Source organism: Dendrobates tinctorius, unplaced genomic scaffold (genome assembly GCF_039654945.1).
Source record: "Dendrobates tinctorius isolate UK_male_01 unplaced genomic scaffold, ASM3965494v1 ptg000016l, whole genome shotgun sequence".
In the NCBI taxonomy this organism is placed as follows: Eukaryota; Metazoa; Chordata; class Amphibia; order Anura; family Dendrobatidae; genus Dendrobates; species Dendrobates tinctorius.
In genome coordinates this window covers 8,153,624-8,181,011 of record NW_027361684.1, presented here as the reverse complement: position 1 = coordinate 8,181,011, position 27,388 = coordinate 8,153,624, and the positions used below count along the sequence as shown (strand labels likewise).

The 27,388-nt window shown below is 43.3% G+C and overlaps 1 protein-coding gene across 6 annotated transcripts in view; it reads left to right on the top strand.

Annotated features, from left to right (window-relative positions):
* Positions 1–27,388, top strand: part of ABR (ABR activator of RhoGEF and GTPase) — a 392,053-nt gene that overhangs the window by 290,067 nt on the left and 74,598 nt on the right. For all 6 annotated transcript variants that reach the window (XM_073565382.1, XM_073565385.1, XM_073565384.1 and 3 more), the window contains 4 exons: positions 3,171–3,246; positions 11,013–11,117; positions 13,964–14,038; positions 27,184–27,281. In XM_073565382.1, the coding sequence (XP_073421483.1) occupies positions 3,171–3,246; positions 11,013–11,117; positions 13,964–14,038; positions 27,184–27,281 (354 nt within the window). The remainder of the gene's footprint in view (positions 1–3,170; positions 3,247–11,012; positions 11,118–13,963; positions 14,039–27,183; positions 27,282–27,388) is intronic.

The following is a 27,388-nucleotide window of genomic DNA, read 5'->3' as shown; positions in this document are numbered from 1 at the left end:
AAGCAATCAAGTGATCAAACAGATTCAATTTGCTGAGGGAGACTAAAAAAACAAAGTGAAAATGAATTAAATTATTTTAAAAATGTTAAGAGAAAATATAAAACTTTGATTCCCTTTTCCTGCAATTTAAAAAAGAAAAACTAAAAAAGAAATCCTTTTGGTAGTGCCGCATCCATAGAAGTCTATACTATCAAGTATAAAATTAACCCAGTGCTAAACAAGGTAAAGAGATCAAAGTGCTGGATGGATATAGGTAATTGCTTCCCCCCCAAATAATGCAATAAAAAGCAATTAAAATGTCATGTGTACCGCAAAATGATATAGATGGAAATTGCAGCTCACCATATAAAAAAAAAACAACATGTTGCACAAATCTGTGGACAGAAAAATAGAACTGATACGGAGTTCGGAAACAAACCTTTTTTTCTTAACTACTAAAATGAAAATGCCAAAAAAAACCTTGTAAGCTTGATATTGACATGATCGTACTGACTTGGAGAATTATTTTGCCAAGTTAATTTTTCTGTAAAATAAATGCTGTAATAAGAACCAACCTCATCTTCCACCCACCCAAATAAACAAAAAAATTTGCTAATTTATATTGTTTTCACCCTTTTTGGAATTTTGTTCAAATTTTTCGATATGTTAAGATATGTGAAGTGATTGGTTTAACTCAAAACTAAAACTGATCCCACAAAATACAAGCCTCCATTCAGCTATATTGATGGAAAAGCCATAGCCTTTATCTTTTTCAAAGAAGGGGAGGAAAAAATCAAAGCACCATATAGACAACCATGCTATTGGTGTGAACTGTCAATCTTCAGGAGTGCACCACCCCCTTGCAAAGCAGGAAGCTGGGAGACAGTGGCGGTGCGCGCCTGAAGAAGCAACTTTAGAAAACTCCTTTAACATGGTGCATCCCAACATGTTTACTTGTATTGAGCCTGATCCGTCTATATTTCTGAGCAGAAATGTGACAATAAGATCTAACTCACCAGCCCTGCATACACTGTCATCAGGGCGGCTGACCAACTGCATAAGTATCTGATTTCCAGGGACTGAGTTCTCATCCCTCTCCTGTGTGCAGTGGCAACTTGCTGCATACAAAATTACAAAGCAGCTGAAGCTGACGGGAGTGGAATAAGTGAGCGCATACTGTATGCATGCGCACATTACGTGTGTCACATTCTCATACCTCTTGTGCGTAGAGGCCACACTCTGCCGTGTGATCCAATGTGCAGCAAGTGGCTGCTATACACAGGAGACTTTTCTATAAAACACATTTGCTAAAATCTACAGTACACGTATAATTTTTATTGGGGCTAAGCAGGGCTGTGGAGTCGGTAAGCCAAACCTCCGACGCCTGAATTTCCAAGACTTCGACTCCTCAGCCCTGAGGCGAAGTCTCCTAAATGGTTCAAATTCAGTTTTTGGGTGACAGAACTCCTTTAAAGTGTTAAACAATCATGTATGCTAATCAGTGGGTTTAACCTGAGCAACATGGTGGCTCAGTGGTTGGCACTGTTGCTTTGCAGCACAGGGGTCCTGGGTTCCAATCCCACCAAGGACAACATCTGTAAGGAGTTTAGCTCAAAATAGTGTCCAAAAGTGCGTAAATAATGGCACTTCAATTCAATATGCAGTACTCATATCCCATTGGAAGTACAAAGGGAGAATGAAGAGATCCTTAGGTTTAAAATTAACTTTTATTCATAAAAATAAAATGCAGAGAGGCCCAGAACTAACACGCCATAAATGTACAAAATTAGTATGCTAAGTAGAGATTCCTTACTAGCAAATACGGTGAAATAGTCTACATATATCTGATGGCAACCGGCTTAGAGAGTCCTTTTTGAATATCCAATACTTCATATATACCAGTATTTAAACATATCGATGATTTGCTCAGTAGCTACCTCAAAGTTGAGGATAAATAAAGAAACTGACTCAAAACCATGATGGCTAAAAATATAGTACATATGAGAATTAAAGTTATAGGAGTGCAAGGAGAATTCAGGAACTTTATATAGTTAGAGAATCATAGAATCGTAGAGTTGGAAGGGACCTCCTGGGCCATCTGGTCCAACCCCCTGCTCAAAGCAGGATTCGCTAAATCATCCCAGTCAGATGTCTGTCCAGCCTCTGTTTGAAGACTTCCATTGAAGGAGAACTCACCACTTCTCGTGGCAGCCTGTTCCACTCATTGATCACTCTAACTGTCAAAAAGTTTTTTCTAATAAATATATATATATATATATATATATATATATATATCTTCATCAAGTTTACTGACTGTGATGAAGGCAACTTATACTTAATACTAGACCCAACAATGTATAAGCTTATAATTGCTAGTGATAAGTAACCTGCTAAATGACCACTGACAGAATCAAAAAAGTGCCCGCAAATAGTAAATGACTGTGCCTGCAAGTATTAGGAGACCGATTCACCTTGTGAGCTGGAGCCCGAAGTGCCATCCTCTCACCCCGACGCGTGTTTCGCCAATGGCTTCTTCCCAAATGGATGAGTGTTTTGCAAGCCTTTTTCCACTGTACGATTTTTGAGATGAGAGTGCTCCTAGGAACTGCCATTCATGATAATTGGCCAGTGTAATTGCACTCTATACCTCTACTGCTGCCCTTCCGACACTTTGCAAGCTTAGTCTTACCTGCCTAAACTCCATTCTTTGTAATGCAATCACACCAGGAAAGTAACACAACTACATAGGTAAACGTCCCTTCATATTAGTCACCCGTGAGATACAACACACATCAAAAGTGTGAAGTGTATTAAATAAAATTAATCAGCCTTCCCAAATGGCTGCAGGGCTCAAAATTGATGCTAAAAGTTGATTTAGGGTAAGACCAGCCAGTGTGGCTGAATGTTTGCGGCTTGTACACGGTGGCCAAAGGCTGTGCAATTTTGCCAATAAATCGTGCAGCCGTTGGCCACCACGGGAAGGCGACGTGTGTCCAGGTGTACCTTACAGTGAAAAATATACTTATGACTCTGCAATTTTGGTGAAAAGTCTCCAAGATCTTTGGGTTACATAGTCAGGTAATGTGGTTTCCTCGACTTATGTGTCAGGTGCTGTATGTTAATCATTTTGTCCATGTCTCTATAGTAAATTGCGTAAGATAATGCAGTCCTCGTCTTCTTCTCCTCCTCAGAGCTATCTGTTCCTGTTATCATCAGATTATGAGAGGTCGGAGTGGAGGGAGGCCATTCAGAAGCTGCAGAAGAAAGGTAAAAGCCTCCTGATGTAACCCACTGACAACTTGTCTGATATGATGGACTGTGCCGTTTCACCTTTATGCTACAGCTGTGCATCACCACCAAGATTTACTCTATGTCCAGCCTGTAAAAAATTGTTACAAAAGGCCAAGAAGGAGTTAATGATAATACAAGCACTGCTCACCCATCATCCATCACTCACATTCTGATGCTGCTTGGTCCCGTACAATCTTTACTTCCTGAAGCATTGATGATGTCCTGAAAAAGGAATATGTGACCACTGCAGCCAATCACAGGCAGTAGTAACTAATCCAGACACTCAAGGCTGCAGGAGGTGATTGAGACGGGTGCAGTGTCAGAATGGGAATTGTTGGTAATTGGTGAAACTATTGCTTCTTTTGCAAAATTTTGTTTATTTTAACGCCGTGTTAATTCAGTTTTCTTTTTTGTGCAGGTTTTTTTTTTTTTTTATTGCCATCCAAATTTATGAATAAAGCTTTTAAGGATTAGGCCACAAGGGGCGGCATCAGGACATGACCACTTCCATCTTCAAACGCATTGCTTTGCAGTAAAACTCCTGTTTATCTACAAAGCGATGCTGCTATTTTACAACCGATGTAGAAACCATATTGGCCGCTGTCCCTTACGGGTTTAGGCTGCCTGGTGACGCGGTCAGTGTCGCCTCTTGTGGCTTCAACTTATACTCTACAGATAGGTTAATTGGTTTCCTGTGAAAGTAGTGTGTACAGTCACAGCCAAAAGTTTTGAGATTGACACAAATTTTGGTTTTCACAGTTTGCAGTGTTTTTAGCTCTTTTAGGCTGCTTTCACATTTGGAGTCTGGGCATATTTGCCGATGTGGCCAATAGACTGCACTTGATGAAATCACCGTGTCAACTTCTGTACTTATTAAAATATAACCTTTATTAAAGTCTTTACTTACTGGGAAGTTGGTAATATAAATAAGAGAGACCACCATCACCATTAAAAGAAAAAAAAAATAGGACCCAAGAGGTGCCTGAACCTATTAGAATGCTAGCCTGGTCCTGCCTTGCAACGGAGGTTGGCTCCCTAGGACCTGCGCACTGGTGCCCCCACTCACCGACTGCTGACCCTTCTATCCCTGTGTCATCCTGTATAGGTTGGGGGGGGGGGGATGTAATCAGCCTGAAAGGATGCAACTATGGCCGAGAGTTGGCCTTATTCACAGTGAAAGATCTAAAGATATATATTGATATAGATATAGAATATTGCACTTAATAATTAAAGCGCAATAGTGCTACAACATAGGCAGTGAAATTGATGCCAGTGGTGGGGGAGGGGACAGATTCACCCTTTCTGTGCCCTGCCTGTCAGCGGAGGTTGGCGCCCTAAGTTAATAGCGAGAATGGTTCCCCCACACCCGACGTCTGGCCCTCATCCCTAGAGGTGTCAGCAAAAACCACGTGGGTCTCAGGGGATGGATGCACTAGGAAGTGTGAATAGTGGAGGGGGGTGTCTAGCAATCATATGTAATAGAACATAATGTATTGATCATGTCCAAAAATAGCAACATGTAGAAAAATATCTTTTCACCATCCCTAATAAGAGGCAACAGGTAAATATATCAAAGCCTGAAACTAAGAGCGATGTAAGAACACTCAACGTGTTTCCTCTTTAAAAGGTTCATCAGGAGTAAGGTAAATGTAAAGAGAGTACCATTGCGGTACCAGGGTGTAGAGATCAGGCACATAGGGATCAATCCCTCTTGATGGTGTGCTGCATGATGCGATGCATATCATCTGTTCAGGAGAGGTGCGTATAGCTACAGGGTGGGCCATTTATATGGATACACCTAAATAAAATAGGAATGGTTGGTGACCCAGATCGGCGCTGAATTTGCAGAATGGGCAAAACAAAAATTGGAACAGGACCCTCAGTTTACACAGAAGATTTATGTTCAGTGATGAGGCAAACTTTTTTGGCTGCGACATGTCAATGGCTGTAAACAAAGAGAAACTTGTAAATAACTCATGAAAGAATAAAGTTACGTTAAAACCAAGCACATCAATGTTTTTCTTGTGAAATTCTCAATAAGTTTGGTGTGTCACATGACCCTCTTCCCATTGAAAAAAAATAAAGTTGGATCCAAAATGGCCGACGTGGTCACCACCCATCTTGAATAGTTTTCCCCCTCCCATATACTAATATGCCACAAACAGGAAGTTAATATCACCAAACATTCCCATTTTATTTATCTGTATCCATACAAATGGCCCACCCTGTATATAAGGCCCATATCATTACTCATGTGTTGCACCTGGGTCACGCTAGGAACGAGCACATGTGCGCCGAGGTAGCCTGAAGCATACGTTAGAACGCTGTATGCGTTCCACAATCAGCTGATTCAAGGCGCGTACCGCTGAAGCCAGGTCGACGTCAGTGATCGCCAGCGCTGTAGCCGGAAGTGACGTGGACGGGGTCAGAAGTTTTGGTTCCATACCTGCACAGAGATCAATTCTCTACCTGTGAAACAATAGACTGCAGTGGGACTTTTCTCTGGAGTGTGTGTCTACCGTACAAGAGGCAGACACTCAGACGCAGTCTACAACCTCTGACTGTCCGCCTCCAGTAGGTGTAAACTCCTGAAAAAAGCGCACGGCAGCACGCATGTTCGCTCTGCCGTCACCATCGCAGTCTATTGGCCTCGTCTGCACATGCGTACGGACCAGGTTTTGCTGGGGATTTCGGACTTTTTTCCCGACGGTGACACAGAACACAGTGCAAAAGCACCCTTAGGCTATGTGCCCACGTAGCGTTTTAAAACGCACAGTGAAAACCGGACTCCTTCCCAGAAATCGCGCGTTTTTTTCCCGCGCGATATCACCGCGATTTTACCGCGATTCTGTTCGCGATTTTCTCAAGCACTTTCCAAGCGATTTGAAGCATCGCTTGGAAAGTGATTGACAGGTTGGTCACACTCGTCAAACATAGTGTTTGACAAGTGTGAGCAGCTTTTTACTATTGAGGCCGCCTTTGCAGCATCAATAGTAAAAGATAAAATGTTAAAAATGATAAAAAAAATAAAAAATCGGGGTATATTTACCTTCCGACGTCCCGCGCTGCCATCCCGGGCCTCAGCGTTCCCAGCGATGCCTTGCGAGACCTGTGATGACGTTGGTCTCGCGTTACTATAGCGATCTCGCGAGATTACGTCATCACTGGACCGTGCCGCAAGGCATTACTGGGAACGCTTAGGCCGGGAATGCAGTGCGGGACGACGGATGGTAAATATACCCCGATTTTTTATTCATTTTTTTTTACAGGGGTATGGTACCCAGGGCCTGGAGGACAGTCTCCTCTCCTCCACACCGTGGGTACCAACCGCACATGAGACGCTTAACTTCCTGCATGGTGGGCATAGCCACATGCGGGAAGTAAGCGATTCTCATGCATTCCTATGGGTGCAGAATCGTGGCAATTCTTTGCGATTCCGCACAAAAGAATGAGCATGCTGCGATTTTTTTCTGCGATGCGATTCCGCCGCGGAAAAAAGCGCAGCATTAGCACAGCATGTGCGGAATGCCATAGGAATGCATGGGGGGCGTTCTGTACACGATTTTTAAACGTTTTCGCGCCGAAAATCGCGGCAAAAACGCTTAAAAATCGCATCGTGGGCCTTAGGCTATGTTCACACGTTGCGTTTTCGCTGCGTTTTTTTTTCTTCTGCAGACAAAACCTGTTCTCCTGGCAATATAGAAGCTGCTTACAAACAGCAGGTTTTGCTGAGTATTTGTTGCATTTTTGTTGTGTCTTGTGAATGCTGGTAAAGGTTAGTGCCCTCCAAAAAATCATAATGCAATTCCCTTAAGGTTTTTGCACCACAAGCACAGCAAAAGCTGATACGTGCATTTTTGCTGCGTTTTTGGACTTATTGCTTTCTATGGATGAAAAAAACATTGCAAAAACGCAGCAGTCCCTCCCCCCCCCCCCCCCCCCCCGAAAAAAAAAATAATGCGTGTACATGAGATTCCTCAGATCTCATAGCTTTTGCTGGTACTGGAAAACGCAGATTAAATTTTGCAGTAAAAAAAATGCAGCAAAAACGCGACGTGTGTACATAGCCGTAGCCATCTGTTTCTGTAATTACTGAAGTACATTTAGGCTCTGTGCCCACGTAGCGTTTTTTTAAGCGTTTTTGATGCGTTTTTCGGGGTCAAACCGCATCAAAAATGCTTACAAGAAGCATCCCATTCATTTAAATGCATTTTGGCCTTTTTGTGCCAATGGATGCGTTTTTTTTTTTTAGCACTAAGGAAACCCTTAGCGGTAAAAAACGCAGCATGTTCGTTAATTTCCCGTTAGGTCCGCGTTTTTGGCTATTTCCTATAGTCGAAAAGACGCACGAAAAAAACGCATCAAAAACGTGCGTTTTCTGGGAAGGAGAACCCGTTTCCTGAGTGTTTTGTTTAAAAAACGCTACGTGGGCACATAGCCTTAGGCTGTGTTCACACATAGCGTTTTTTTTAGCGGTTTTTACCGCGGTTTTCACTATAAAACCGCTAAAAATAAGCTGCACAGTCATTTCTATGCATTTTGCGCTTTGTGTGCACATTGATGCGTTTTTTTACCGCAAAAAAAACGCATCGCGGTAAAAACCGTTGCATGCACATTAATTTTGCGTTTTTTTCCGCGGTTTAGGCTTCTCCCATGCTTTTAGAAACCGCTGCGGTAAAAAATCATCAAAACCGCGCAAAAAACGCACAAAAACCGCCGTGGAAATATAGGTGCGGTTTCTGGGAAGGGATTCAGGTTTTTGTGCAGAAATTTTCTGCAACGTGTGCACATACCCTTATAAGGATTTTACAAGTTTTTGAACCTTTATTGACAAACACAAAGTTTATGTAAAGACTCAATATTTACAGAGTTGTCCCTTCTTTATCACTACTTCCATTCGCCCTGGGCCCAATCTTGAATGAGTCTTGTCTAATCAGTGCTTGGAGTTTATCACAATTTCTGTGTTTTGTTTGTCCTCCTGCTTTTTGTGGATTGTTCCAGATCTTTTAAGGATATGTGCACAAGTTGCGGGTTGCTGTGCGGAATTTTCTGCGCGGAATCTGCATCTCTTGGCAGAATCCGCAGGTCAAAATCCGTGCATTTTTTAATGCGGATTTGGCCTGCGGATTTCTATAATGCCTGTAGCCTGGCTTCAAAGGAGACCGTGATTTTTACTATATACAGCAATGCTGTGGCATCGCTGTATGTAGCACAAGCGATCAGATGATCACAAACGATCAGACTTCAAGTCCCCTAAGGGGGCTAACAAGTGCATTGAAAAGTAAAAAAAAATAAAAAGTTATAAAATATAAAAAAAATCATACAAACACAAGTTCAAATTGCCTCCCTTTTCCCCCATTTAATATAAAGATACTAAAAAAAAAAAATACTCGTGGCATTGCCACATTTAGAAATGTCTGATCTATCAAAATATAAAAATAAGTAAACAGATCTGAAAATACCGTTTAAAAAAAAAAAAAAAAAAAAAAAAAAAATTTTTTGTTTTAGTCTCTGCAATACCACAAAAAATTCTGAAACAAGCAATCAAAATGTCACATCGATCCCAAAATGCTGTTAATAAAACAGTTGTCGCCCCGCAAAATATAAGCCGTAACACAGCATCCAGTCTTGGAAAATGGGCGACACAACCTCAAACATTTTTGGCAAACTTCTGATTTTTTTTTTTTTTCACTACTAAGATATTAAAAACAAAACTGGACATGTTTGGCATTGCCATAATTGTACTAATAAGGAGAATCCTATTGCAAGTGGAGATGAGTGAACCCAAACAGTTATTGTTCGGACACGGACCAGGAAATCCGTGTTACTTTCAGGTTCGGCCCCTTAACACCTGGTGTTTGTTGTGCTGATCAAAAGACAGCATGAGCGCGCAGCTGGGATTGGAGGTATAAAGTTTACTTCCAGTCATTGGTGTCAGCTGATGGGACTACTGATCCCATCATCCGACACCTGCTGCCGCTAATAACAGTGAGAGCAGGAGCGGCTGATGGAAGTATTCATCAGCCGCCTCCTGCGCTGTAAATAACTATAAAAAAAAAGTTGTGGGTTTCCCTGTATTTTTGATAACCAGCCAGGCAAAGGTAACAGCTGGGGATTGCAACTGTCAGCTTCAGCAAGGCTTGTTATCAAGAATAGAGGGGTCCCCACGCCATATTTTTAAAAATAATTAAAAAAAAAAAATTGTGTGTTACTCAACGGGTCCTGCACCACAATACATGCCACGGCTAATCAGAGGCCAGCAGCTGACGTCCGCTTGCATGTCGCTGGTTATGCATGGCAGTGACGTCTTGCACTGCCTGTTGGTTGCCCTCTGAAGTGAGCTGCCGGCTACAGAAGAGGACGCTGAGCGGCGGTGGAGCTTAGAGAAGGTGAGTGGAATTGTTTATTTTTTTTTATGCGTTAAAGAACAGCAGCAGAACGGAAGATTTATATGAGGATGGAGAGTATATATACCAGGATGGAGGATATATATATACCAGGATGGGCCCAGAATGGAGGATATGTATACTGGTAAGGGCCCAGGATGGCGGACATGTATACTGGTAAGGGCCCAGGATGGAGGACATGTATACCGGTATGGGCCCAGGATGGAGGACATATATACCGGTATGGGCCCAGGATGGAGGACATATGCATCAGAATGGGTCCAGGAATGAGGACATATATCCCAGGATGGGTCCAGGATTGAGAACATATATACCAGGATGGGCCCATGATGGATGACATACAGTATATACGAGGATGAGCCCAGGATGGAGGATATATATACCAGGATGGGCCCAGGATGGATGACATACAGTATATACGAGGATGAGCCCAGGATGGAGGACATAACACTAGGATGGGCCCAGGATGGAGGACATATATCCCAGGATTGAGAACATATATACCAGGATGGAGGCATATATACCAGGATGGGCCCAGGATGGAGGCATATATACCAGGATGGGCCCAGGATGGAGGCATATATACCAGGATGGGCCCAGGATGGAGGCATATATACCAGGATGGGCCCAGGATGGAGGCATATATACCAGGATGGGCCCAGGATGGAGGCATATATACCAGGATGGGCCTAGGATGGAGAAGATATATACCAGCATGGGCCCAGGATGGAGGACATATATACCAGAATGCGTCCTGGATGGAGGACGTATGTACCAGGATGGGTCCAGATTTTGCAGTCACGCTACTGTAATAGCATGAACGTTAACTGCAAAGCCCAACTACGTCTTAAAGGGCTATGCCCATGTTATATTTTTATGGTCTCTCCACAGGGTGTGTCATGAACATATAGACATTGGTCCCAACAATGGGAGCTTTATGTGCCAGTGGAACGGTCAGGCTTAGTTCCAAGACAGCTGAACGTCCCACCAATATCCCATTATATACAAGGTGGGAATACCCCTTCAAATGCAGAGTGCGCTTTCTAGACCAAGGTGAACCAGATGTATTGCAGATTTTTCATAACGGCAATTTAGTAGCTTTTTTTATATAGTTTTTTTCAAATCTGTTTCTGAAATTAACCTGCAATGCTTTTTTTTTTTTTTTTTTAATATTCGTTTGTCGTGCAGATTTCACACTTTGCAATGTGCGACAAATATGCATCAAATCTGAATGGAGCACATGATTGTTTTATCACAGATGTGCCGCAGAATTATTGCAACTCAAAACTTGTACATGTGGACATACCCTGAATTGTTCATTTCCTTTCATTTTAGATCTACAAGCCTTTGCACTCAGTTCTTTGGAGCTCCAGGTGCTCACCGGATCCTGCTTCAAGCTGAGAACAGTTCACAACATGCCTATAATCAGCAATAAAGATGGTAAGCGACTGCGGCCGGCCGGTAGTGCAACCTTCTGACCACTGTGTGGCACTGCAAGTTGTATTTTGACTTTTTCCTTTTTTTTTTTTTTTTCTAGGGTACTTAGTCATACAGTATAAATCTAGGGAGCAAGAAAGTCATTACCTGAATATCTGAGTGTAATGACTGAAATATTAAGACTTTTTGCACATAGCAGGAAAGCAATTAAGGCATTACCTATATTCAATTCTGTTTGTAAAGAGGTTGTCGTTTTGAGACAGTCCCCTTTAAGTCGAGCGGCAACAGACTGAAAATGTAAAACATTCAGACTTTATTGAGGATTTTGTAGTGGTTTTAGCCACTGAATTTCTTTGTACAGTTTATTTTTCCTTTTTTATTTTTTATTTTTTTTTTTTTTATCGGATCTAAAATCCAGCAAAAAGTAAAATATTTCCCATTCTGTTTGAATCCACTTTTGGATTCAGTTAAAAAAATAAATAAAAAAAATGTAGCATGTGCCCCAATATAAAATATCTATGTGAAATCATTCTTAAAGGAATTGTCTAAAATTCAATTAGGGGGTCCGCGTTCCCTTTGTTAATGAAGTGATGGTCGTGTATGCGTTTTCATGCATTGTGTATGGGACTCACTCCATCACTCCTAGACTTGAACTATGGTGCCACCTATTGGAAAGAGCGATCTTTGAAGTCAATGTTGAACCAATTTGCATATTTAATTTCCCACAGGAGCTTTGCATGGCCTATAAGTCTCCATACACTGGCTTGTCAGTCATGTCACTCTTCAGAAAGACGTTACCCCTTAGGTCCTATTGAAAGTAAAAGGAGCAGCAGAGGACATGCAGTATTCATAGTATTCATTCCACCTTTACAAGTCGATCAGTGTTATCTATTGAATTCGGTTTGATCTGTCTTCTAGTGGACTCGGTCATATTTATTATGTGCAGACAGAGCTTTTTTAGGATTTGTCTAAGATATTTAAAAATGGCCACAGGCTAAAAAATAACTTCTATTCATCTGGTAACTGCCTTGCCCCACTGGGGGATCCATCTACTTTTTGCAAACTGTCCTATAGTGATGAGATTAGAGGACACTGATTGGCAAGACAGTTCACAAAAAGCAGTGGAAGCATTCATGCTATGGCACCGAACTGGTAGAGAAATTACTAGATGGGTATAAATTAAATGGCTGCCGCTGAACTCCTACATTACTGACTTACTTTATGAGACCCGGCAGTAACACTCAGAGTGCTGGAGACGTAGTGGAAACACTCACTCCTGTGATAAAACAGGCAGGGAATTATTTTTTTATTTTCATTTGTGATCCCATGCTGTAAGGCCTGTATATACCCCCCACCACCCCCATCCTGCCCCGGAGCTGTGGTATGATCAGACCATGTCCCTGTACGGTCAGACACAGACATTACACAGTACACAGCAGGGGCACATCTATAAGATTATCTCAGCACAGGAACATTTTATGAAAACATCCAATTGTGGAAATTATTATTATTCAAAGATCTATTGATTAAAATGTACTTTGTGGGAAAACACCATTAAGTGGTAATGTTAATTAGAGGCATCAATTATTGAAATGTCTGTTTTAATAGCATATTTTCTGTTACATATTGTATGTTTTCTTGCAATTTGGAACCAGTGCTAACAATATGCTACAACAGTGGACTTGCTTAGCACATCAGGGAATGATTGCGTTTGTAGTTTTGCACCTTTCTTTTATTTCAGTTCTGGAGTGATGCTATTAATCGAAGTTCCCTTCACCTAGTCTTACACTTACCAGTTGCTGTCTTCAGCTCTTCTCATCACCACTCCTGTCCTGCATCACCATCTCGTGACCGCAACTTCTGACTGACCGGAAGTCAGAGGTAATGATCACAAGCTCTCAGTGTGAGTCTGAGGGCCTTTTTCTGACTCTCATAGACTTACATTGAGTTGTAACTTCTGCATCACCCAACAAACTCTGGAGCGATTCGGCAGGTCACAAACTGATGGAGACCGATCGGAGCGGCGCCAGAACCCGCTGAAAGCAGCTGCTGCTAAGTATAATGCTAGAAGCAGGGTTCTTGGTCTAGTAGCACCACTCCAATGCTAAAAGGGGTTTTCCATACTAACAAAAGTTCATTTTAACTATTAGATCTTGGGGTAATAATAATTTCCACAATTGGATGTGTTTTAAAAAAAAAATGTTCCTGGGCTGAGATAATCTTATAAATGTGCCCCTGCTGTGTACTGTGTAATGGCTGTGTCTGACTGTACAGGAACATCACCTGATAATACCACAGCTCCTGGGCAGGGGAGGCGTAAAAGAATATACAGACAGAACACCATGGAATCATAGATTATTCTTTTCATTTATTTATTTTTTTAAGTAAAATATTAAAAAAAAAAAAACACTCGCCTACTCCCCTGCCCAGGAGCTGTGGTATGATCAGACCATGTCGGTACAGTCAGACACAGCCATTACACAGTACACAGCAGGAGCACATTTATAAGATTATCTCAGCACAGGCACACTTTATTTAATCACATCCATTTGTGGACATTATTATTATTCTGAGATCTAGTGATTAAAATCAAATTTTTTTTTCATGGGAAAACCCCCTTAAATAAAATAAAAAATAAAACAACTGTGGAGCTTTAAAATGTGCACAAGATAGGAAATGATATTTACAGTCCGCAGCATAAAGTCCAGTGACCGCAGGTTTCCCCCGGCAGCCTGTGTCCAGCATGAAATGTCCGGATAGTAAAGAAGCTACTGCAAGAGAAGACTTGATTGTGCTGTTTTTTTTCGCTGAATGTATATTGAGCATTGACACCTCCATGTTTCTCCTAGATGATGAGTCTTCTGGGCTGTACGGTTTCCTGCATGTGATTGTTCACTCTGCCAAAGGCTTCGACCACTCTGCCAGTAAGTCCTGCCGTCCAGAGACGTGAGCTCATCTGTTTGTATTGGTTCGGTGTAGACGCTGATCTCATGTGGAGGAGGTTTTGTAGTAAATCAAAGTTTATTCTGTTTTTCTAATTGGCATGAAATATGTAATATTAATGGGATGGTGCCTCGAGAAGTAATATCTCTTCCATCTGCACTATTAGTACCTGGTTTCTGTTCCGGACTCTGACACCTGAGTGTTGGATTTCCGTCACTTCACCTGAGGACACAGCTCAGCATGCTGCCCGATTAGCTCTGGCGGTTTTTAGAGAAGATCCAGCACAAATATCAATAAGGCCCATGGGCTCATTCAGACATCGGATTTTCTTGCATCGGTGTTTTTCACTGACGGAGCTCGTTTTTATTATAGTCTATGGGGATATCTGTATGCGTCTGCAGTTTTGCCGATCACGTGGTCCTCACCAAGTCACAGAGACGCATCCAATTTTGATTCGAGTCGTTGATGCAAGTCTACGATCACATACGATCTACGATCGATAAAAACTATAACATTCTGACGGTAAAAATTGACACATTTACCAAACACTGATGATGCTCAGGTCCAAAACACTAAAGAAATCTGTTTTATTGTTGTTGTTTTTTTTTGTTTTTTTTACATAGGAGTAAATTCAATTCCCTGATGTCTGAATGAGCCCTAATGTTTACCATCTTAAAAGAACACTAAAATAATTAAAAAATGCTAGCAACGCTTTTTTTTTTTATAAGGCTGAGTTCACATAGTGTTTGTGACCACTATCAAGTATTATACACTCATGAAGCCCAGTGTCAGACAGGCCCACCAATAACATTGACTCTGCGGGATTCACCCATTTTCCTTTTGGCCACTCTGAGCCTTTATATGCCCAACAGTGACCACAGTCATGATGGGCGCTGTGGCATCTGCCCACCATAGGGACCCACTCCAAAAACATGTTTAAAGCGCATTATACAGGTGGATGGTAGTTTTTTTTTTTGCTGTGACCCCCTATATAGGAGATTAAAGTCTGCTGCTCCTTCCTATACTATCTAATAAGTGGTCTGCGGACGCACAGTACTGACCAGATGTTCTGGTGAACAGTGACCCATGGGAATGTTCAAGTATTTCCCGGGAGCTTTTCCTGACATATTTTTGGCTAAGCGTGGAAATGCTATATTGACTTAGCCTTAACAATGTAAAAGTTAATAAAAAGTAGATCCTTTGTATCTGTCTCAGGAGTTTCCCCTGTTGTTCACCAGTGAGCAGCCCTGATACTGTATCACCATTAATAGCATGGCCTACATAGACCACAACCGTCAGCCGCATAGCAGCAGATCCAAGCACTTGCAGCTGTGTGCTACCGATGGAAGAGCGCTGGTCTCCTGCTGAGGAGTATTGTGCGGATTTCTCCTCGTGCTCCGCAGTCGTCCTGCTTCCCTGGGAACAGAAAGTTGGGTTACGTACTTCCTAATGTGCTGTGGAGGCGGCCTCCAAAGTCATTAGCTGCTTTGTATTACTGCTTTCTGTGAACATGATGCATAGGGAGGTATTGCTTTGCACAATGAATTGTGTTATTGCTTTTAGCTACATTCACTTTTTTGCGTTGTTTATTTTTAGGAACTTACTTAACCCATTGACCGCTTTATTTACGGAAGAGTTTATCGGGGGTATTTTTTGCTATGGCTTTAACTGATATAACTTGTATTAGAAGAACCAAACTGATGCAGAGTCTGATAAAAATAATAAAAATGCATTTTATTCTCCATCATACACAGAATGTCATGGGGTGTCCAGATAGAAGTAGCACCTCTGGTGGAGGGCTTGCCGTGTCCTTTTAGGACTGCATGCCCATCTTTGGTCCTAACCTGGTACTGAAGTCTCACCTGTACCTCCAAGTAACTGCTAGCATGCGGCAGTGGGTACATCCTGGAACACCACCAGGGCAGGCGGGCCAAACCTGGTGAGGGTAGCCGTTTGTTTTAAGGCACACAGTAGGTTTAAGGGTTTGCCTACCCGTGCATGAGAAGGTTGGATTCGGCGGATGAAACCATCTAAGCTTCAACAGACAGAAAATCGACTCCCATCAAAGTGTTATGGAGCACTGTGGGTGCGCAGCGAGGCACATAAAGGACACTGCTGTCCATCCATTGCATCCTGACCTGTCTCCAGTTGTCTAAACTAGCTCTGGCCACTGGGACCTGATAGGCATGGACAAGCGAGTGAGGCTGATGACATGCGCAACTCTTCTTCACTTTAATTCAAGTCAAGTGAGAAGTGATGACTTCTATTTCCGCACTTAAAAGTCCTGTAGCGATGGGGGAGTGGCAAAGCGACAGGTGTGGAATCTCTGGAATCTGTAGTCACGAGCCTGCACCAAGGTGGCCCAGGGCATTGGGTCGCTCCCCACTGGACCAAAGCAGCAGTGGCGTTCGGTAGCCCCATGGGTGTCTGAGCAGCTCTCTTTAGAATCACTCTGCTCACCTCTGTTGAGGAAGGAGCTAGAAACGGTACCTCATATATAGCGTGCTTCACCTTGCCCTAACCAGCCTACCTCAGCTAGAGGGTATCCCTCATAGCGGTCAATACACAAAAAAGAAAATGATGGTACTCAACCTTGGCACATGGAATGTAAGCACTCTGCTACACAATATCAAGGCGGACAGACCAGAGAGAAGAACAGCACTGTTTGTTAAGGAGCTAGCTCTCTACAACATGGACATAGCAGCTCTCACCGCAACGTACTTAGCACTTAAGGGCCAACTGAAAGAGCGTTGTGGTGGATACACGCTTTTCTGGAGTGGCAGCACTGAACAACAAGAAGCAGGAGTGGGATGACCTATCAAACCTCACCTTGTTCTTAAACTTATCCAGCCTCCAGAGGGCATCAACGATTGCTTGATGACACTTCAGCTCCCACTTACAAACAAGAAGCGTGCCACGCTGATTAGTGCCTATGCTCTCACCATGACCAATCCAAGTGACTTTAAGGCTGTGTACCCACATTGCGTTTAAGCGTTTGTCGCGTTTTTGCCACAGTGGAAACGCTAGGTAAAACGCATCCCATGCAATCCTCTGGGATTCCGCATTTGCTGTGCCAATTGTTATGAATGAGTCACCGAAGGAGGAAAAAACAAAAATACAAGCTGAGTCCAAAAAACCGGAGAGGTTGGTAGCTATCGGATTGCAGACCCCTGATCCTATTCACACAACTAACAGTAGCCGTGGGGGGTTCCTACGGTGCCCTAGACCCCTCGTTCACAGCCGGAGAACTAAATAAGCCTAAAGAAAGAAAGGGGAAATCTAAACTGCCCCAGAGCAGACCCCAAAGCAATAGACAGCCCCCAACATGTATTGTCGGTGAAAAGCAGATGAAAACACAAACACAGACAGACAGGCTGAGCAAACGATGGGGCCCAACTAACTAAATAGGAAAGGACAGAAAAGATGCTGGCTGCAATCCGCAAAAATACTGCCAAAATAATGTCCAACACGTCTGATAGAAAAAAGGCCCTGAAGTCACTAGACTTCAAAAACACTATATCAGCACTCAGGTATATTCTGAAGACTGAGCAAAAGATCAACTTGACGAGAGACAAAAATGGAGCTCAGCCTGTACCAACAAGGGCAGGCAGAACACAAACACTAAGTAAACAGACAATATCTCATGGAAAAATAAGAGAGCAAATACTTAGCTTTCAGAAGACAGGTACTGAACTGGTTTGCAAGAGCTCAGAGCAGAAAGGATCACCAGCACCCCTGTAGGGCGTCGGCTCCCTTCTATCCACTCAGTGATTCCGGGTGTCCAATCAGGCTCCACCTGTTAAGATGACAGGTTCTTCCCAACCCAATCAATTTCACTACCTCTCTTCACCAGCAGAGGGAGTTCATCAGACATCAACGGTGAAGGGGAAAATGAACTCAGAACAGCCAATGCTGCGGATTTTTCCGCTGCGGAATCGCATAGCGGAAAAATCCGCAGCATGTCAATTAATTTTGTGGAATCGCGGCGATTCCGCCGCCATAGGATTGCATTGAAACGCTCACTTTACACATGTGGCTATGCCTACCATGCGTAAAGTGAGCGCTTCGTGTGTGGATGGTACCCAGGGTCTGGAGGAGAGGAGACTTTCCTCCATGCGCTGGGTACCATATTCCTGTAAAAAATAGAATTAAAATACAAAATAGGGATATACTAACCTTCTGATGGCCCCCAGAAGACTACAAAGAGGCTGAATGTCTCCTACCTGCAAAGCAGAAGCATTGCAAAGGAATTTGCCAATTACCTTGATGGCAGACTTTCAAACATACCGCAGTCAGACAAGACTGGTGTTGAAGAACAGTGGATGACTCTTTAAGATGCTATTTACAATACTGCCATGAAGCATCTCAGACCAACAGCCCGAAGTATCCAATATTGGTTCTATGAAAATGACAAAAAAAATAAAGGCACTCCTAGAACAGAAACATCAGCAGTACAAAGCACATCAAACCGACGCCATGTTGCTAGCCCAGACGGATGCCTTTACCAGCACAAAAAGAAAGGTACAAAAAAAGCTACGCACGATGCAGGACACCAGGAAATCCAAGGCTATGCAGACAGCCATGACCTCAAGCGCTTGTATGATGTGCAAAAGGCTGTATATGGGCCCCAATCATTCAACTCTTCATCGCAAACTCAGATGAAACTAAAGCCCCCCGTCACACATAGTAATCTTGCTAGCGAGATCGCTGCTGAGTCACAAGTTTTGTGACGCAACAGCGATCTCACCAGCGAGATCGCTGTGTGTGACACTGACCAGCGACTGGCCCCCTGCCGGTTATCGCTGATCGTCCTGGAATAGCCAGGACATTTTTTGATCGCTGGACTCCCGCTGACCAGCATGCATCGCTGCGTGTGACAGGCGGGAGACCAGCGATCAGCGTGCTGGTAACTAAGGTAAAAAACACAGGGTTTCTAAGCACCAGGTGGTGCTTAGAAACCCGATGTGTACCTTAGTTACCAGCGCGCTGATGCAGGGAGCTGGTAATCATAGAATCATAGAGTTGGAAGGGACCTCCTGGGCCATCTGGTCCAACCCCCTGCTCAAAGCAGGATTCGCTAAATCATCCCAGTCAGATGTCTGTCCAGCCTCTGTTTGAAGACTTCCATTGAAGGAGAACTCACCACTTCTCGTGGCAGCCTGTTCCACTCATTGATCACTCTAACTGTCAAAAAGTTTTTTCTAATATCTAATCTGTCTCCTCCCATTCAGTTTCATCCCATTGCTTCTAGTCTTTCCTTGTGCAAATGAGAATAAAGATGATCCTTCTACAATGTGACAGCCCTTTAGATATTTGTAGACAGCTATTAAGTCTCCTCTCAGTCTTCTCTTTTGCAAACTAAACATTCCCAAATCCTGCAACCTTTCCTCATAAGACAGGGTTTGCAGACCGGTCACCATTCTGGTCGCTCTTTTCTGAACTTGCTCCAGTTTGTTGATGTCTTTTTTAAAATGTGGTGCCCAAAACTGGACACAATATTCCAGATGAGGTCTGACCAAAGAGGAGTAGAGGGAAATAATCACTTCACGTGATCTAGACTGTATGCTTCTGTTAATACATCCTAGAATTGCATTTGCCTTTTTTGCTGCTGCATCACACTGTTGACTCATATTCAGTCTGTGATCTATTAGTATACCCAAGTCTTTTTCACATGTGCTGTCACTTAGCCCTATTCCTCCCATTCTGTATATGCTTTTTTCATTTTTATTGCCCAGATGTAGTACTTTGCATTTCTCCCTGTTAAAAACCATTCTGTTAGTTGCTGCCCACTTCTCCAGTTTATTTAAATCTTTTTGAATCCTCTCTCTCTCTTCTCTAGTATTAGCTATCCCTCCTAGCTTTGTGTCATCAGCAAATTTAATCAGTTTACCCTCAATTCCTTCATCTAAATCGTTGATAAAGATGTTGAACAATACAGGGCCCAGGACAGAGCCCTGTGGTACCCCACTTGAGACATTCTTCCAACTGGATGTGCAGCCATTTACGACCACTCTTTGGGTCCGATCAAGGTACACATCGGGTTTCTATGTGACACACGCCCCTTAGGAACCCTCTGTGTACCTTAGTTACCAGCTCCCTGCATCAGCGAGGTGGTAACTAAAGTACACAGCGACGCCGCGCACTCTGCGTCGCTGGTGCTGATCGCTGTTGAAGCTGTCTGTTTGACAGCTCACCAGCGATCATGTAGCGACTCACCAGCGATCCTGACAAGTTGATATCATTGTCTGGATCGCTGTTGAGTCGCTATGTGTGACGGGGCCCTAATCTTCTGACAGGAAAGAGACAGATTCTGGAACGGTGGGTTGAGCACTTCAACAGTATCCTTAATTGTTGTGCCATTATCAATGACAAGGCCATTGCTCACTTGCCCCAGATACAAATCAGCAAGGACCTCAATGTTCTTCCCAGTGAACATAGTCATGAAGGCAGTAAAACAACTCTCCTGTGACAAAGTGCCAGGAAACGATTCCATACCTGTCGAGTTATACAAAACAGGAGGCATAATCCACATCTACAAGAAAAAAGGCAAACACCAATCTTACAACAAACATTGAAGCATCTCCCTTCTGTCCACTGCTGGGAAGTCTTTGGCTCTCCTCTTGCTCAACCGCCTCCTCAACCACTTTGAGCAAGCTCTACTACCCATTCACGGCCACCTTGAGCAAGGTCGTCTACTCCTCCCAGGTTGAGGTGGCGGTTGAGGAGCAGTCAGTGCAGCTTCGGTTTGAACGTGTGGAGGCAGATATGGTCTTTGCAGCGTGTTAACTCCAGGAAAAGTGCCAAGAGCAAAGCAGCGACCTTTTCATAACCTTTGTGGACTTGACCAAGGCTTTCGTCACAGTCGGCAGAGAGAGCCTGTGGGAGAATCATGTCAAAATTTGGCTGCCCAAGCAAGTTCATCACAATCGTCCAGAAGCGCCATGATATGACGATGAAGGCGCTGAATGATGGAGACAAAACAGAGGCCTTCTTGGTTACAAACTGTATAAAACAAGACTGTGTACTTGCCCCGACCCTGTACAATATGCTATTTTATGCCATACTGAGAGATGCCTTTAGCAACAGCGAAGACGGAATCCATGTCAGGTACAGGACTGACTGCAACTATTCTATCCCAGACACCTGAAGGCTGTTACAAAGGTGCATGCATGAGACTGTTAGCTGTGACTTGTTGTTTGCTGATGACTGCGCACTCCACGTCAGCACAGAGCAACAGATGTAGTATGAAATGGACCGTTTTTCACAAGATTTTGACAACTTGGTCTCGTTAGCAATGTTAAATCGACTGAAGTTATGTACCAACCTGAACCAGGAAAACCATACCAGCAGCCACACATTACTGTGAAGGAGCACAACCTCAAAGCAGTTGACAACTTCACCTACCGGGCAACACACACTCATGTGCAGTGACCATAGACTCAAAGGACAACAACAGAACTGTGAAACCCAGCATCGCCTTTGGGAGACTGCATAAGAACATCTGGGAATAAAGCCGATTCAGCCTTCCTACTAAGCTGAAAGTTTACCTCCCTGTGGTCGTTACCACACTTCTCTATGCCAGAGAGACCTGGACAGTCTACAGCCGGCATGCCAAACAGCTCTATCGCTTTCACCTGATCGGTCCCCACATCAGGTGGCAAGACGATGTCCCCAACACAGCAATCCTGGAACAATCTGGGCTCTGCAGCGTTTACACTCACATGCTGAAAGCCCTAGCCGTGTGGACTGGACCTGTGGTCAGGATGCCAGACAGCCAATTGCCTAAATAACTACTGTATGGAGAACTGTTAGGGAAAGCGAGCAGTTGTGGGGCAGAAGAAACGTTATAAAGACTGCCTTAAAGCATCTCTCAAAAACTTGGAGTCAACATCAATGAATGGGAGAAGCTTGCCCCGAACCCTTCAGCTTGCCGAGGCAGAATCTTTGAGGCAAAAAGAAAGCGAGCTGTTCGCAAGGCACAAGCGGTATCTACTGTTCTACTGTCCTGACCACATCTACGAGGGGCGATCCAAAAGTAATGATAATCGGTTATTTCTATTGCACACAGAAATAAAAATAAAATGTTTTCTTCTCTTTTAGTTACCCACTAGTCCATGAAAAAAAACTCACTGAAATAGGCCACGATTCCCGGGAGCTACATTCATTTGAATATGAACTGCCAAGGCGTGAACATCAAAATGGAAAAAAAACGAGCTCAGAGCTGGCATAAAATACCTCTGCTTGAAAAAACTGTCTACCAAAGACGTACACAGCGACTTGGTGGAAACATTGGGGGACTCTTCTCCTCCATATTCCACAGTTGCACGCTGGGCCAAGGAATTTAAGCTGGGAAGAACATCGACGGAAGATGAACATCGCGAAGGACACCCATCCACGTCCCTCAATGAAGAAAACGTGAAAAAAGTTGAAGTTGTGTTGGCAGATCGAAGAGTGACTATCAGGCATGTAGCTGAGGTCACAGGGATCTCATATGGCAGTATTCAAAGAATTCTTGCAAAAGAATTGCATATGAGAAAGGTCTCCACGCGTTGGGTGCCAAAAATGTTAACCGACGAGCAAAAGAAGAAATGAGTTGACATTTCAATAGCAAATCTCGAAAAGTTCCAAGCAGACAAGGAGAATTTTTTGTCACGTTTTTTGACCATGGATGAGACCTGGATCCACCACTTTGATCCCGAAACTAAACAACAATCGATGACATGGAAACGAGCCGACGAACCAACGCCGATGAAATTCAAAGTGTCAAGCTCAGCAGGGAAGGTTATGGTGTCTGTTTTTTGGGACGCTGAAGGAATTATTATGGTGGACTATTTGGAGAAGGGAGCCACTATTATGGGCTCCTACTATGCAGAACAAATAAGAAGATTGCGGGAGGCTATCAAGGAGAAAAGGCGCGGCAAACTGGGGGCTGGAGTGCTGTTTCACCAAGATAACGACCGGCTCACAAAGCTGCAGTTGCTATGGCTACCATTCAAGAAGCGGGCTTTGAACTGGTGGAACACCCCCCCTATTCGCCAGATCTAGCCCCCAGTGACTTCTTTCTCTTTCCTCGGCTCAAGGAACACCTCCGGGGCAAGAAATTTGACGACAATAGCGATGTGATAACCGCTGTTGGGGAGTTTTTTGAGGGTCAAGATCAAGAATTTTTTTCGAAGGGAATTCTAAGTTTAGAAAAGAGATGGACTAAATGTATAGACTTGTTAGGAGACTAAGTAGAAAAATAGATTTTTTTTTTTTTACTATATTCATTGTGTTTATTATTGATTATCATTACTTTTGGATCGCCCCTCGTAGTTACATATTTCACGTATGTGGGCGAGCCTTCAGGGCCAGGATTGGCCTCATCTGTCACCTCTGGACCCACAGCCACTGATCCTTCTCTACAACAGCAGATGTGGATCCCACAGCTGGGGTTCGCACCTATTTTAATGATGGGGGTCCCCCAAACTTGTGCTGAAGAAATGGCCACGCATACGCAACTTTATATATTGATTTTTGTTAGAAGTTTAGAAAATAAACGAGCAAACTGTCGTCATGTCTGTCCTAGAGGAAGCGAGCCGCAAGACTAAGGCTATGTGCCCACGTAGCGATTTTTAAGCGTTTTTGCCGCGATTTTCGGCGCGAAAACGCTTACAAATCGTGTACAGAACGCCCCCCCATGCATTCCTATGGCATTCCGCACATGCTGTGCTAATGCTGCGCTTTTTTCCGCGGCGGAATCGCATCGCGGAAAAAATCGCAGCATGCTCATTCTTTTGTGCGGAATCGCAAAGAATTGCCGCGATTCCACACCCATAGGAATGCATGAGAATCGCTTACTTCCCGCATGTGGCTATGCCCACTATGCGGGAAGTTAAGCGTTTCATGTGCGGTTGGTACCCACGGTGTGGAGGAGAGGAGACTGTCCTCCAGGCCCTGGGTACCATACCCCTGTAAAAAAAAGAATAAAAAATAAAAAATCGGGGTATATTTACCTTCCGACGTCCTGCGCTGCATTCCCGGCCTAAGCGTTCCCAGTAATGCCTTGCGGCAAGGTCCTGTGATGACGTAGTCTCGTGTGACTCTAGCGGTCTCACGAGATCGCTATAGCAACGCGAGACTACGTCATCGCAGGTCTCGCAAGGCATTACTGAGAACGCTGAGGCCTGGGAATGCAGCGCGGGACGCCGGAAGGTAAATATACCCCGATTTTTTTTATTTTTATTTTTTTTTAGCATTTTTAACATCCTATCTTTTACTATTGATGCCGCATAGGCGGCCTCAATAGTAAAAAGCTGCTCACACTTGTCAAACACTATGTTTGACGAGTGTGACCAACCTGTCAAACACTTTCCAAGCGATGCTTCAAATCGCTTGGAAAGTGCTTGAATATCGCACGCGAAAATCGCGTCAAAATCGCGATCATAATCGCGGTGAAATCGCGCTGAAAAAAACGCGTGATTTCTGGGAAGGAGTCCGGTTTTTAGTAAGCGTTTTAAAACGCTACGTGGGCCCACAGCCTAAAGCAATTCTTCATTTTATCATAAGCATCAAACTTTATAAAAGGAGTAGCAAGGAAAAATGTTGGCGCTACTCCCACACCCAAACTTAAGGAAAACCAATAACATGCGGATCCAATCGCCAGATCATACGGTGCTCAGTTCATCACTGTAGCAGGTAGCAAACAAGGAAAGTGGCATAATACCGGTGTAGAGTGCCACGTTCCTCGTTTTCTACATGTTACTGCATCAAGCTTTATACACGAGTCTGCCCTATTATCTATGGAGCCTTTAAGCTGTACATAAATATTGTTTTTTGCACATTGAGACGAGCCAGTAATCAGCAACTGAGCATTCATAAGGGTATGTGCAGATGTTTAGTAATTGGCAGCGCTTTGGACGCAGGACATGTCCGCTGCATCCAAAGTGCTGCCGTCTATTGAACGCAGGTGAATTCACATGTGTTCTTTGAACCATACAGATTCACTGTCTCCGCGAATGATCTGCGGGCGTCTCTGGACGCAAAGTGGGATGAAATTTCTTGAAATCCCAACCACTATGCTGTAACATCTGGATGCTGTGCAAGTGCGCAGCGTCCAACCCGCACTGCTTACTGACCTTGTGTACCTACCCTCAGAGGCCTCAGTTCCCGGTTATTGGTCTGTTTAACCAGACTGGCAATCACTCAACAAATGAGCATAAAGCTCATGTGCAGCGCATCTTCCTGTGTAAATAGCACATGTTCTGTCAAAACATGATATTATATGGGGACAGTACTAAAATATTAGCAGTCGTTCTGTGCCCATCACTGTTTTGTTGCCCTTAAACGACAACCGATCAGCTTTAATATAGCAAATAAGCAGTCCCCCCGCCCCTCTTGATTGGCCTGTGTAAATGTATCCTTAGAGGGGTTAATATGTCATTTCATAGCTAAAATCGATGAAGCAAGAGGTGATCTTCATAGATGCACCTTGGCCCGTCTAAATGTAACACCGCTAAATATGGCAAGTTTTCCCTACAATGTGTTTGGGATATATGGCTGGATACGTCCTGATAGATGAGCCATTGCCCTGAACTCCCATGTTGGAAAATAGCTTTTGATCTAAAGCAGCTAAGTGGAGCTGACATGTTAAGCTCGGGCTCCTTTCATGTACAGGCTTACAGGATCCTGCAAGTGTGACAGGGTCACGCTTAATATTTATCAGGTCCTCCAGAGATGAATGTCATGCAAGAGTTCAGTTAAAGGGGCCCGATTCTCTTCAGTTTGGTTGCCCTGAATTGCCGGGGTATTTATGGCAGGGAAGCTTTGATGTCTAATACTAGGCTTCACCTTGCAACTTGATCTCAATATTCAAAGGCAATCTGACCTGACATTTCCCTGAAAACACATGTCGTATTCAGTGCGATTTTATCTTTACCAATCTAATTGGGGGATAATTATGATCATTGACTAACATTGCCCATCGGGTTTGGCGACACCTTATACAATATTTCTAAAGAAAAAAAAAAAAAAAAACTAGAAATGCAAAGTTGTAATCCAATATCACTCAGAGGCGCGTTTCATCTCACAACTTCACTACGTACAATGTGGAGTTTTCATAATCTTGATTATTAAAGTCTTCTCTTGCCTGATAAAGACCTGTCACTTAGTAAATACTTGCATTCACCATTAAAAAAATGCTTTGAAGGCAGCATTATGCTGCTGTTCTTCTTTTTCTTGGATATTACCACTTTCCTTGTCATTTGGTTGTATCTCTATTGATGCTGTCAGCGCTGATTAGATACTGACATTTATTGTAAGAATCCCTGCTATTGTCAAGGGAAGTGGTAACACCTAGTTGTCAATTTATAAACAAATGTCCAGGAGGAATAGTACAATGCAGAGCTCCAAGAAACTGTGCCTCCTCAATGTTATTTTAGGAAAGGTATACGTTTTTACTTGGATGGATATGTCAGAATGGCTGATTAGGGGATCGGTCTCCTGTTTGTCGTGGTTATAACAGGATGTAACAATTCTGGATCATTCTTTCTTAGAACTTTGGTTTTATTATTATTATTTATTTATATAGCACCATTAATTCCATGGTGCTGTACATGAGGATGGGGGTTACATACAAAGTTATAGATATCGTTAGCAGTAAACAAATTTACAATGACAGCCTGGCACAGAGGGGAGAGGACCCTGCCCTTGCGGACTTGCATTCTATTTGATCCTCTGTTATTCCTCCTACAAATTCTGACATAAATTAACTGTTACCAGCTGGGGGTGTGTCCCTACAATTTTCGAGCTAGTCCAATCAGCCCTCAGTGTGTAGGAATACACCCCTTTTTCATGAGGAATGGTAACACCAAGCTGGCAATTAGGGTAATTCATAAATTTCAAGTATGGATAACAGGAACAGAGTTTAAAGAAAATATTCTCCTGATTTGTTATTTCTTGAGGAACACCGAAACGCCAACATTTTTCTAAATCCGACATATGACGAAAATCAGCTGCAAAACGGCTGAAGCCAGTAGAACACGATTACATATAGAGATATCACTATGGCATAGTTTTGTAGGCTTTAGAGTTGAAAGGTGGATTATTTCTTGCGTCTGAATTTTGCCCTCCTTTCTTGTCTCCTCAGACCTATACTGCACACTAGAAGTAGACTCGTTTGGCTATTTTGTCAGCAAAGCTAAAACTAGAGTTTTCCGAGACACTACAGAACCTGAGTGGAACGAGGTGAGCAGTGAGGAGCATTGCCCAGACTTTTGTGCTTCTCTCGACAACGATCTTATCATATCCATACAGCCTATGTACTAGCTGACATGACAAAAAAGAAATTTAAA